Source organism: Xiphophorus hellerii, chromosome 16 (genome assembly GCF_003331165.1).
Source record: "Xiphophorus hellerii strain 12219 chromosome 16, Xiphophorus_hellerii-4.1, whole genome shotgun sequence".
Taxonomy (NCBI): Eukaryota; Metazoa; Chordata; class Actinopteri; order Cyprinodontiformes; family Poeciliidae; genus Xiphophorus; species Xiphophorus hellerii.
The window spans coordinates 16,814,522-16,828,070 of record NC_045687.1 but is presented as its reverse complement, the minus strand read 5'-3'; the positions used below and the strand labels follow the sequence as shown (position 1 = coordinate 16,828,070).

Below are 13,549 nucleotides of genomic sequence, written 5' to 3'. Positions count from 1 at the left end.
AAGAGTGTGTAATACTCTGGATCTTTCAATATTAATGCAAAATTCTCACAAAAGTATGTCTTTTTGAGGATTTATTTTTCTTTTGTATAAAATTGTATTCTATTTTGAAAAGTGTGCTGTGATCATGTACAGTGGATTGCAAAAGTATTCACCCCTCTTGGCATTTTTTTTGTCTCGTCATATCACAATCTGGAAATAAAATGATTTTTAAAGGGTTTGTATCATTTAATGTTCAGAACGTGCTCACAACTTTGCTTAAACTGCTTAATTTTCTGTTTAAGCAAACAACAAATGTAACAAAATGACACAAAGTTCAAACTCCTCAAAGCAAAACTGCTCCAACTCCTCAAAGTTTGAAGTGGTTTCCGCTGGTGAACAGTAATCTACCAGTTTGACCACAGGTTCTGAATTGGATTTAGGTCTGAGATTTGACTAGGCCAGTCCAATGTATTTACAAGTTTTCCCTTTTAAACCACCTTGTTAGAAAGTGACCCTCCCAGTCTCAGATGACTGACAGACTTAAACAGGTTTTGCTCAAAAATATCCGTGAATTTGGCACAATCCATCCTCCCCTCAATTCAAACCAGTGTCCAAGTCCCTGCTGGTGTTTTTAGGGTGATGAGGGGTGTTAATTTTGTGCCAGACAGAGTAGTTTTCTTATTGGCTGAAGGGTTTGATTTTGGTTTCATTTGACCAAAAGCATCTTCAGGGTTACCTTTGGTCTCTGTGCTGTCTCTCTGATTAATGCCGTCCTCGCCCGATGTGAATGTTTTGGTGGGTCTGTTGGCAGATTTGTTGTGTTACGATGTTCTTTCCATTTGATGATAATGGATTTAGTGGCGCTCTGGGGGATCATCAGGGATACCGACACCGACACCCCACACCAAAACCTTGCAGCTTTAGTTGCAAAGGAAAGTGATTCAATAAATGATTGGCTCTTGAGGCTGAATACAAATGCATGCCCCACTTTTAACATTTATATTTGTAGAACCTGTTTTCAGAACACGGCACAAATAAGCAACAATTCAGTTAAAAGTTCTTGCAATGCTTTAATTCCCACAAATACACATGAAATGTTGGTCTACCCCTTGAAGTCCAAGTAGCTTACATTGACTTTTGTGAATAAAATGTGAAAAATTAAAAGTTTCATTAGATTTTAATGCTTTTGCAAGCCACTGTAAACTAATATAACTCTATATAATGTCAGTCAACTTATGTGTGCTGTGAATCTTGATACAGACTTCCAGACAAAGCTCTGTAGGGACCCTTGACCTATATTCCTCTATATCACTGTTCAGATTCTTGCTAGGAGTCTAAAAGCTGAACACGATTTATCCCATCTCAATCAATCTTTGTTTCTGCAGCTTTATTGTTTAAATGAATTCCACGGCTAAGCTGAAGAAGCTGCACACTAGTCTGTACTCTCACCAATCTTTCACAAAAGCACTTGCTCCACTACAGTTCATTCTCCAATTCACTTTTTATATCTTATCACTTTATGTACAGAAACTGCATCTTATTTTATTTAGATTTTTTTTAAAGTGTGAACACAAAAGTCTTTTATTGGCTTGATGTGCATTATGTGCAATTACAGCATTAACTAGCTTGAATTAAAGAGATATTCTTTAAAGAAGATCAACCAGACAGGAATTAAATTGAACTAAAAGCATAATAGCCGGCAGGGAATTGACTAAAAGACTCTTAGGACACTTAAAGAAAAATATTGTGATGACAAAAAAAAAAGTTTAAACTTTGGGGCAACTATCCCAAACTAGTGAGTGACTATTGCCTCAAAAACAGGTTTCTAGCATTTTGATGTCGTAATAGCATACTTAAACTGTGTTTTACTGCTGCAGTAACCTACAGGCTTGTTGGCTTGGTGAGAAATATGAATATCTAAAAAACAGTCTAAGTTGAGCCAGAAAAAGAAATGAAGAAAAATGACAAAAGTGTACGTAGAACCTAAAAAATATCTTCACATCAGAAGATAAAATATGAAAAAAACAGGTTTGAGTAAAGATTTGTTGTTGTGTTGTAAGGTAATATTCTCTGTATTTATGAGAAAACAAATCAAAGTCGAAATTAATTTTACTATGATGCTGAAACATAAAATCTGGAAACTTTTATTGCTCTGTATTTGCCGTCATCGTAAAACACTAAACAAGAGAGACAAATCTCCACCTTGGTTAATTAGTGTATTTCGAGTCGAGCAGAAACTCATAGAGTGAGTCCTTATTGCTGCCAGGAAAGTGACAGCAGAAAATTCCTCCAAATAAGACGACTTTTTTTATCGTTACATTTGCACATCAACGCAGTTGTCAAAACAGCATTTCCATTTCTTGGTCACCATCCTGTCTTGACACGACCTGAAATGCCACTCATCATAAAACCTGTGGCGAAGAAGCGTCGTCTAAATCTTAGTTTTTGCATGAACATTTGAAAATGTCAGTTTCAAATAAATCAGTTCCAATGGAAAAGATTCTGATAGACTTCACCAACAACTAGGTTAAGGTTGACAATATTGATGAGCATAACAAAGACTTTGTCTTAGTGACTTGGGTGACCCTGATTCAACCCTTTAGATTTCATGCTGCAAATTCATACAAACTGTACATACATAGTTTTTTGAGGCAAAATTCAGCCTTTTTTTTCTGGCCGACATTAAAGCCGCTGTCTCACAGTCGGTCACAATCAACAGAGATGTCCAATCTTCCTTGAGTTTCATACTTGTTGAGTTTTCATACTTGAGGTTTTACAATTAAAAGAAGTTCTCACTATGCATGCTGAGGAAAAGAGCTTCAATACAATAACACTGAGTGAAGCTGTGGAGATTATACTCATCTGCATTGAAAGGACAGTAAATTGAATCACAACAGACTTTTATTTTATTAGTCTTGGATTGAGTGGAGTTAACTTCAGTGAAAAAATGCCCTGAAGTTAATACAGTGGGGATTTGAAACATTGCAATTTTATTGAATTGCAATAATTTGAATTAATTTGTGGTGATGTGGTGATTTGATGTAAAAAAAAAAAAAAAGTACATCGAGTGAAATCAGCACACTCGATGTGTCAAAAAACATCTTTGTGAAAATATAAGAAAGAACCTGAAGCAATTTCAAGCTCCTTGTCCTCAGTTGTGATGAAATTGGAAAGACACATGGGCAAATACCTTCTGGTTAGAAGTTTTTATGGTCAGAGGGGATACAAATTGAGCTATTTGGCCAGAATCACAAAGTATCTTTGGAGGATTCAACAGGACATTTATCTCAGCCCCACATCAGAATTGATAATGGTGTTGATAAAGCAGGCAAACCAAAAGGTTTTGAAATGCCCATGGAGTTAACCCTATTAAAAATGAATGAACTACACAATAAAATTGGGTTTCCCTAATTCTAATTTTTAAATATCATTAAAGCAGTGAAGCATGGAAAATCCTGAAATCTGCATGTTTATGTTCCTATCTTTACAGGTAAAGATGGAGTCTTTGGATCCTGTGAAACTCCCAAGGATCCCCATTATCCAGACTGCACCAGCAAGATGGATGTAAGCCTTCATATTTTGCTCACCTGCAACATTTCCCACAGCAAGCACTGGACCCATACCGACTCACCTTGCTGCAACATAAATTCTTAAAAATGGCCGAATGCTTAACGATACTGCAGAACTGACATGTTTGACAAGTCTTTTTGACACCAAGAAAAGGAAGGAAAATAAAGCTTCATAGACAGACATATTGTTAACTTATCATTCAACGTCCTCAACGTTTATTAGCAGCTGATAAAGACATAAAAAGACATAAATTACGTCTTTTATAGTAGTAACAGTCACACTGGAAAACATTGGTATTTTTCAGCCTTGTTTGTAAGAGTTCTACTTTTTTTTAAAAGTTTTATTTGTAGTTAAATTTGGCCAGGTTTAGATTAGCAGCTACTTTATTGTAGTAATTTTCTGCCTTACTGAAAGGGCTGTTGTCTTGCCTCTTCCCCATTTTGAAGAGTGTCCAAGAGACTGCTGTGTATTTCTACACTACACATATTTCAGATGATGAAATAGAAACACTGCAGAAGAGGAACACTATGTGAGTGGCAAACATACTCAGCTATAGGATACCTTAATAAATATTTCTTTTAGACATATCTGTGTATTTGAAATCTTACCCTGTTTGCTTAGGATAAGATGTTGAATTATTATAAAAGTTAACATTTATTGCATTGCAATAAATCAAGAGTTTTATTGAAAAGTTTAATTATTTCAGTAGTTCAACTCCAGATATGGAAACATGGAATATAAAGATAGTTCAGATATCTGTCTGTTAATTAAAATGATTATGACTTCCATTTAATAAAAAATCCACATGCATTTTTTTTTAGAATATTTTATATTAGACCTGTTAAAAAAATTGCACACAGAAATGTAGGCCTGCTGGAAGGTACCTCTGTGTACTGGAGAGTGTATGCAATCAATACTTGCTTGGCACTTATTTTGCATAAATTACTGCATCAGTGCAGTGTGGGATGGAGACCTTCAGCCTCTGGCACTGCTGAGTTGTTGAGTTGGCCTACGATACTTTAGCAGCAAACCTTTGATCATCTGTGTTGTTGTCTCTGATGTCTTGCAGCTGCTTCTTGACAATCACGCATAGATTCTCTATGAAGTTTAGCTCTGGCTCAGTTTTTCCTGGGCAGTTAAGTTCAGTGGTTGTCATGCCAAGTAGAGTGTTGTACTTTTTTGGACTTGATGAAGCACAGTAAATCAACACCAGTGGATAATACGACTATCTAAGTCACCACTGACTGAGGAAAACTTCGATTCTGTGCCTCTCCACACTTCCTCTACATTACAGGAACTTGATTTCCAAATGTGCGGGCTGCACAGTGGCACAGTTGGTAGCACTGTTGCTTTGCAGCAAGAAGGTCCTCGGTTCGATTCCTGGCCCAGGGTCTTTCTGCACGGAGTTTGCATGTTCTCCCTGTGCATGCGTGGGTTCTCTCTGGGTTCTCCGGCTTCCTCCCACAGTCCAAAAACATGACTGTCAGGTTAATTGGTCTCTCTCTAAATTCTCTCTAGGTGTGTGTGTGAATGGTTGTTTGGCCTGTCTGTCTCTGTGTTGCCCTGTGACAGACTGGCGATCTGTCCAGGGTGTACCCCGCCTCTCACCCAGAACGTTAGTTGGAAATAGGCACCAGCACCCCTCCCAATCCCACTGGGGACAAGTTGGGAGGGGTGTTAGAAAATGGATGGATGGATTTCCAAAATTAAAATTTCCTTTAGTCTTCGGACTAGTTTTAAGGGGCTATTTCACAGTTTTTTCTCTGAAGACAGTTTTTTGTACACCTCAGTTTTACTTCCACTCAACTTTCTGTTAAAGTGCTTGGATACTGCTGTACCTATACTATGAAGTCAGTAGACTTTAAGTGTTTAGGCCATATCATAACACACCAGCTTAATTGTTTTTGGTAATTAACAGAAATAAATGCTTGGATTGTGTCACATTTTTAACTGAATCACAGGAACAAATGGACTTTTCCAATGACTTTTACATTTACTGTGACGCATATTTAGCACATATTTAGTCTGCTATTAAATATTTTAATTTTTTACATCCTTGAGACAAATAAATATCGTCTCTTTCCAGTGGATGCGTGCTCGTTGGACCTCGGATCCCTGCTACGCGTTTTACGGCGTCGACGGCTCCGACTGCTCCTTCCTGATCTACTTAAGCGAGGTGGAGTGGTTCTGTCCCCCGCTGCCCTGGAGGAACCAAACTGCTACACCTACTCTGAAGCCTCTTCCCAAAAGACGGGTACAAAAAACCCAAATAAACTTCTAGGTCATTAGTTTTATTTCTGCAATAAGACAGCTGGCTGAACGGGAGAAACAAACAAACCAACAGTGTCATTAAAGTGGAAGCATTCGCCTGCTAATGCAAACACATTTGTTCAGTCTCTGGAAAGTACAAATTAACAGTTGCTACCTCTTTACATGAAATCTGGCTTCACAGCTGAGCTAAAGCACGTTAGCAGTTTGTTTCCGAGCAAATTAGAAGGAGATCCATGGAAAAGGAATTGAATTATAAAAGAAAAAACAATCTGTTGGTGGATGGGAAACTGCAGGCAGATGTCTCTACTGAGGTAACACATGTTACTTTGTATTCACCGAATGTGAATTGTATTTTTGAAATCTTTTCAAAATGTGTGAAAACTTAAAAAAGATTCACAATATGCCACAGGATGATTTGTTTAATCTGACACTAGACAGTGCATGAACACAACTGTTTTTCCTCACAGATACCTGGCTGTCACCTCCAGTTTTCACCATCAACTGATTTTCTGACTCATTTAATTACTGTATTTTCTGCATCAACAACACGATGCTCTGACCTGACACTGTCACTCCGCCAGGGCCTCCCCAGCTCTCTCCTCCATCTCCTCCTCCTTGTTTTTCCCCTCACAGTTACGTACAGCTGCCATGATGGGAACTGATGTTAATTCCCCTTGAAGCTCCGCTTTCTGCTCTAATTGCTGGCCTGATTCCTCAGGGATAAACCCCAAAGGCTTTCCTTAAGGTGTTCCACATCTTACTGAGCTGTACACAGGGCGCTCTTGGGAGTGATGGAAAAACATCTGTGACGGCAGCGTACAATGCCTTCGCAAGAATTTACACTTTCTAATGGAGAATGCGTTTTTTGGCACCTATTAGAGGAAATGTTTTTTCCTGTGCTGTGGTGCAGGACTGACACAAAGGGGGAAATGTGGACAGGCTATTTATGAGGTAAAACCTGGGATTCCCTCAGGCTTCCAGCTGGAAAAGCCTTGCCCCAGGGTACAAACACGTAACACAATTTGACATACTGTCTGCACTGCTGGAGTTTTAACCACCTCCAATAAAAGAAAATATCTCTCTCAAAGAGAACAGACTCATCCTGTCACTTTTCTTCTACCTTTCCGCGTTCGTTCTGTTCTGCTTTAGGCCTATAGTTTTAAGGCTTTACACAGATGGATGTCTTTAAATTTACACACCAACTTTTTATAGGAGTGTCTCTGCGTTCACATTGTTCTTCTTGCTCCTTCATCCACAGGCTGTTTTCCAGTCCGACATCGGCAGTCTGCTGGAGCAGGTGGGAACCGGAAAAGAGTCCCTGAGCTTCATGAGGAGACGCATACGCAGGCTGTCGGCGCAGTGGGCCTCCGCTGCCCGGCGGCTGGATGAGAAACTCCGCAACCTCTGGAGAGAGCAGAAAAGGGTAAACGGGGGGCTTTCTCTCACACACACACACACACACCCACACGCCAACAGAGATTTATTTATTTATTTTTTTTGCAGACACTATCGGATCAAAGTGTGAAATTCTTTTCAAGGTGGCTCAGGTGGAAGACTTTGTGAATTCATATGAGGGGTTTTCCTAGGAGCCAATTTGAAAATGGCTGCATGCACATCTGCTGTGGTCTCGCTCCTGTTAGGAAAATCTGGGCTTATTTTTTTGCTCCATTTATATGAGAAAGATAAGGATGACCTTTGGTGATGCGCAGAGATTTCCAGATGACCTTTCTCAGAGGAGAAACCACTAAACCAACTGCTGTGCAGACAAATAACTAAAGAATTGTTTGCTGTGGCGCATGCTGTGCCCTGCATTAATACGGTTTTATTATTTGTTTATACTGCTACATTATATAACGAAACATTAATGTCTTTTATTACAATTTTATGTAATAGATGAACACAAAATAGTGCACTACTGTCAAATAGAGGGACAATACAAGACAATAAGTCTTTATTTTTACATAAATATTTGAAAAGTGTGGCTTGCATTCATATTTAACCCCACTGACTCGTCTAACTAAAACCTGTTTGAACCAGTTTTCTTCGTTCTTTGTTGGACATGTTCATTGATGTCTGATATGTTTTTGTAAACACTTCTATGTTTAGTAGAAAGCTAACACTGGACATCATGATGAAAACAGATCATCCCCATGGTGATGGCCGCATGCTGAGGTGATGTTCTTTGTTCAGTTAATAATGGGAAGATTGCATGGATAAAAGCAGGGAGGTCAAGGAAAACAACCTGCTGGAGGGTGCAAAAGATTTCACACTGAGGTGTAGGTTTTTACCTTCCTGTACGATGACGACCTTCAACATACAGTCAGAGCTACACTGGGATAGTCTAAATTAAAAGTATTTTTCTATGATAGTGGCACAGCAAAAGTCCTGGATTAGATTTTGAGGTTAAATGCAAATACATGCCGCAAACTTTTAAGACTTTTATTTATTAAAAGAAAAAGAAAAAATAGCAATAAACACATGCTCTTTCTTGTCCACTTCACAATTATTCATTACTTTATATTAGCCTGGTTTTATTCACGTTGATCCCTCACACAACTACCATTGTTATATTTTTGTGTGTAGAGTGATAGTGGTGCTGCTCCCCTACCAAATGCTTTCGATCTTCTGCCTCTGAAAGGAAACGGCACTTCATAAATATCTTTCAAAGAGACAAAAATATTTTCATTTTTTTATTTTCATATATGAATTGACAAAAAATTATTTGTTCTCGCTTTGTTGCCAGATTTCTCACTTTCTTTTCTTTAGTTTTCTTATAACTCTTGAAATCTATTTGGTGATTCAACAGAGGAGAACAAAAGTTTCTCTCATTACACGTTTTTGGATGAGACGTGTACGAGACAGTCCTTTAATGCCCTTAAGCCCTGCTCCTGAGTTCCCCGAACAGTATGACATTTTCTTGGACTAATATTTTCCTCTCTTATCTATGGCCGCCTGGAGTGAATCACACAATGCTGAGTTAAAGGCGTAAAAAGATAATGACAGACAGGAGCCTCTTGCAGACTTTCATCGACTTCAGCACACTTTCACTGCTGACATTTACAGGGAAATTTCCACCGAGTTTCTAAGAAAGCCTCGCCTGGAGGCATGCTTGTCTGAAAAAAAGGGGCCGTGACATCGTACATTTTCCTCGTGTTTGTATTTAAACTTTAGCCTGATTGAAATTGTCTTAAGCAATCAACCCTGTGTAAAAATTTACCCCCAGAGCTACACTGTTAAAGCGCCTCATTAGACAATCTAATGGCAAGGTTTGGAGATATTTACAAGGCATATTTCAGAAATATTTCTAAGACATTTTTGTTTTTCTAAAAATAGGCGTGATATCCGGATGTTCAAGTTGATGCGTAACTCAACACATGAACTCTTCCAGACTGTACGCGCCGACGGTCCAGCCAAATTTGCGGTACTGTAATTCCGCTGCACTTTGTGCTATCTGAAAATTTCCAACGGTTTCTAAGAGGGGAGACGTTGCGCTTTTCTGCCAATATTGGGTTATTACGGTAATTTCACCCCAGCCCTAACAGGGAGTGAAATTAATCTGAGGGGCATTAGTTTAATAGACGTAAATGGCGAAAATAACTTGCTAGATGTTGTTCCAGTGGTTATGGATAAATGGCCAAATATATTTATTCACAGGACATTTTAAGAACTGCGTAGAACAAAAATAAGCAAAAATATCCAGGAGGACATTTGAAACTTAAGTCCTAAAGGGTTAAAGTGCCGTCATTGCGTTTTTATTGTTCTCGTAGCATTTTGCCAGTCTGGGTTTGGGTGTGTTGCTGTGAAAAGTGTCATATTCCCCCTATGAGAGAGTCAGCTTTGTTTGCTGTAATGGTATGTTCGGCAGAAGTGGTAACCGTCAATCGGCAGAACCTTGCAGACTTTGCCTCCATTGCTCCGACACTGAGCTTTGCAACAGGAACAGAAATTAATAGATTTGTGTGGTGGAGAGATGTTTTACAGAACATCTCAGCCCTGTCTGTCCGTCTGTTTATCATCTTTATGCTCCGGTTTGCTGCTGTTAGGATCTGGACAGCAAGTACTTCACCAAGCAGCCCGTATTTACTGCTTACTCTCTCCGCTGAGTCATATGACTTGACTTGATTATAAGTGATCATATTCCTGCTGTGAGAGGCTGATGTCTGGAAGAACAAATCACTTGCCTTGGTCTATGCTGATAAAATGTTCATTATTTGTTCTATGATGTTTTCCAAAAGCAGAAGTACTAAAGGAAGACATTTTTCCTTGGTTTCTCATTGATGCCAGGTTCACTTTATAATGAGCGAAACGACTCGCATAACTGAGACGGACATCCATCTTTGAGTCTTATTGGACTCCCTGGAAACTCCTTTATCTCCAGTCAAGCACTAGTAAATGCTTTGACTTTAAATTTTATAGCATACAATCAAAACAAATGTTAACCTTGAAAATGTGCTGCACTTAGATCTGCTTGCAGCTTTAGTGACTTGTTTTTTCTGGTCAGCTGCAGCTCATTAAACATATCATAAACATGGCCATAAACATCACAGCCATGTTTATACTGAGATCTACACTACATATATCTACACTGATACCATCTACACTGTGAATTACACCAGTCCAACATGGACACACACTTTATCTGTCATTATTAGCTTCCTCCTACCATAAATCACTTTGCTTTCTGTGTGCATTGAAAGATGTTTAAAATAGCAGAACTTGTGAACATAATCTTTTAAATTCTGAATAAAAACTTTCACACTTTTTTGTATTGTATTGGTTAGACTGGGTCTGAGGTAAGATGTCAATAGTTATTTATTGTTAAAATTATAACAGCAACACATAGATTAGTTTTTGCACCAACTTCCTTTTTAGCATGTTGAAATATTAAACTTACTTGGCAGAACATGATTGGAAACCAGATATTTACAGTATATATATCACAAAATCTGGTGATTGGTGCCGCAACTCGGGTGTTTCTTTAGAATTTCCACATAATGTTTTTTCCTCATGATACCATGCACAGCGTAAAAAACACCAGTCCAACGTAAAGCAAAATACTCCAACAACATGATGCTTTCAACCCCATGTTTCACAGTTGGGATCAGGGTTTCCCCCAGTGTATTTACTTGTGCCCCCACCAGGCTTAGCATTGCTTATTTATTTAAGTTTCTTTTTAAATGTTTGCATTTTTAAGACTATATAATTGTTGTTGCGATGTTAATCTTCCAATCACACATAATCATCAAGTGATATTTTAAAATTTCCTGTCACAACGGGGCGTGGCCGGATGAATGACTGCCGAGCGCCGTAAAACAACGGGCTTAGCAAGTTTTCTGAGGGAAACCTTGGGTGTCTTTAATCAGGCAAGCTTCCTTTGTTGGATGTATGTCAAACAGTGAAAAAAAAATTACTATTTCCTTCGACAGATAGTTTAACTTCAGTAATAAATGACTTCCTCCCTCCCAATATATCCATATGATTTGGCAAAAAGACCCGTTTCCTTTCAAATCAGATTGCTGCTCTTAAAAATGGGGAGACACGATCAAGACATTCAGGTAAGACAGATTTGTGTTGACCTTCATGAGTCAACAAGTGACCTCACGAAGACCGCTACTTGCTTAGACTTTGCGCTTTTATGATCAGAACAATAATTCAAAAGTGTTAAACAACTGGAACTGAGCCAAACAAGACGGCACAAGGAGCCAAGTCAATCTTACCACTACACACAGCGAGGAGGATTTCCATAAAACCTTGCCAAGTTTATGTAACCTAAACTACTCACCCAACATTTTGCCCCTACCACTAACCTCTTCAGTAGTTATCACTCCTGGTAAAAACATAAATGTAATTAATCTTCAAACAATTCATACTTTATTGGCACAGAACTAGACTTTGAAGTTTTCTATAGCTGATCTTTGAAGATTATTCCTTTACATAAATCATTCGACAGAAATAATTATCAATATAAATGTTTTATTAACATAACATTTTATGAATTCATTGGGATAATTTAAGAAAAATCTAAAGAGCTAAAGTTCATATTGCTTAGACAGTTTGTTAAATATGTCCAGGTGTGTTTGTGGGACTACATAAAAATGCCATGTTTGAAGCCCAAAAAATGTAGAGGATGCTGTTCTTGGCAACGACTGGAGAAATAAAATTGGCAAATGTCACTTTGGATGATGAAATACTGGTTCATAGAGCGGCCACATTTTATTTTTCCCTGTTTGTGTTTTGCACTGTTGTGGCAGTGACTAATGCTGAGAGATTTTCAAAATTTATTGAACTTAATATCCAAACTGAAAGAGAACATTCCCTGCGACTGTTTACTAAAGTTTTTTCTGAGACAAATGTGTGGCCGGAGTAAAAAAAAATGTGCTAACATCTGTTGAAAAGTGTAATTTCATTAAATATTTAACAGGCAGGAAATTGCATCCTTCCCCATCAGCAATTAAACTACTCATGTATCACTGTGTGAAGAAATTAGCACTCCACGGGTCAATTTTTATTTCAGATTGTGTTTTCTTGGAGTTAGAGTAGAAAAAAAAATCATCCGTCTGCTTTTCTTCCACTACTCTTAGTTACAATTAAATTAAACCGTGACCAGTGAGTCGTGTTTGATTTCTTAATTCTGTTAGACCCTAATCTATTCCAGTGTCAGTAAATAGAGAAAATAAACTGTGAAACTGAGAGGATGAGGATGTTTTTTTTTCTGTCCTGCAAAATGGAAGTCAAGAAAACTCTTCAATTTGATTAACATATTTTCCAGGTATGGATAACTGAGAAGAAAATGTGGCATTAAATAATATTTGTATTATTAGAATGTGTCCATCCATGTATATATTCCTCTGTCAATCAAATGTAGTAATATTTTACCTCAGAAATTGACTAAAACGTTGTTTGGACCTGTAAAAATAAGGAAATGTGATCTGCACAAACTAAAATTTTAGTATCTTTCTTTTTTTCTTCAGATTTTAGTCCATGTGGGCTTTCTGACCGAGGAGTCTGGAGACGTTTTCAGTCCCAAGGTACTGAAGGGCGGTCCTCTGGGTGAGATGGTGCAATGGGCCGACATTCTCACCGCTCTCCACGTGCTTGGACACGATGTCAAGATCTCGGTTTCTCTCAAAGAGCTGCACGGGTAGGCTCAATCATTACCGTCATATTCATTGTGAAATTGCTCTGTTTTTAAAAGGTAGAGTCATCAACGGTTTTCACTCTTTCTTAAGGGGCAAGCTGCAGATCTCTACCTCACACACTGTTTTTTTATTATTATTTGGGCTGCAGAGCTTGTTAAATTCTCCCTCTACAGAAAGCTGTTTAAGCCTAAAGGCTTCTCTCCTGCGCCTCCTTCCTGTTGCAGCCCACTGACCTCTGAGAGAAAACGCTCCTGCTCCTAGTCATTACAAATACAGTAATGCCGGTGGATATTCTCGCCTTCGCTGAAGTCAGATTAGCAGAATTGGACTTAATATATATATATATTAAAAAATGGCTATTTTCCTGTCACACTGTGGGAGGTGAAAAAGATGTTTTGGTGCTGCCTTGGATGACTAGACCTAGTAATGTGTCCTGGTTATTGAGCACTTCAGCCAATGCTGTGGCCAGGAAACGTGGGCATTGATGAGTTAGTGCCGCCCTCCGATCTTAAATTTCAGGCCGTGAAGAAAAGCGGCTCTGATTCCAGGGAGACCAGCGAGGTGGGGAAGACTCTGCGGGAAAAGCGTCT

At 38.5% G+C, this 13,549-nt stretch overlaps 1 protein-coding gene across 2 annotated transcripts in view; it reads left to right on the top strand.

The window, feature by feature from the left end:
• Positions 1-13,549, top strand: part of mgat5b (alpha-1,6-mannosylglycoprotein 6-beta-N-acetylglucosaminyltransferase B) — a 71,832-nt gene that overhangs the window by 22,969 nt on the left and 35,314 nt on the right. For both annotated transcript variants that reach the window (XM_032587595.1, XM_032587594.1), the window contains 4 exons: positions 3,470-3,543; positions 5,636-5,803; positions 7,079-7,243; positions 12,792-12,961. In XM_032587595.1, coding sequence (XP_032443486.1) covers positions 3,470-3,543; positions 5,636-5,803; positions 7,079-7,243; positions 12,792-12,961 — 577 coding nt within the window. The remainder of the gene's footprint in view (positions 1-3,469; positions 3,544-5,635; positions 5,804-7,078; positions 7,244-12,791; positions 12,962-13,549) is intronic.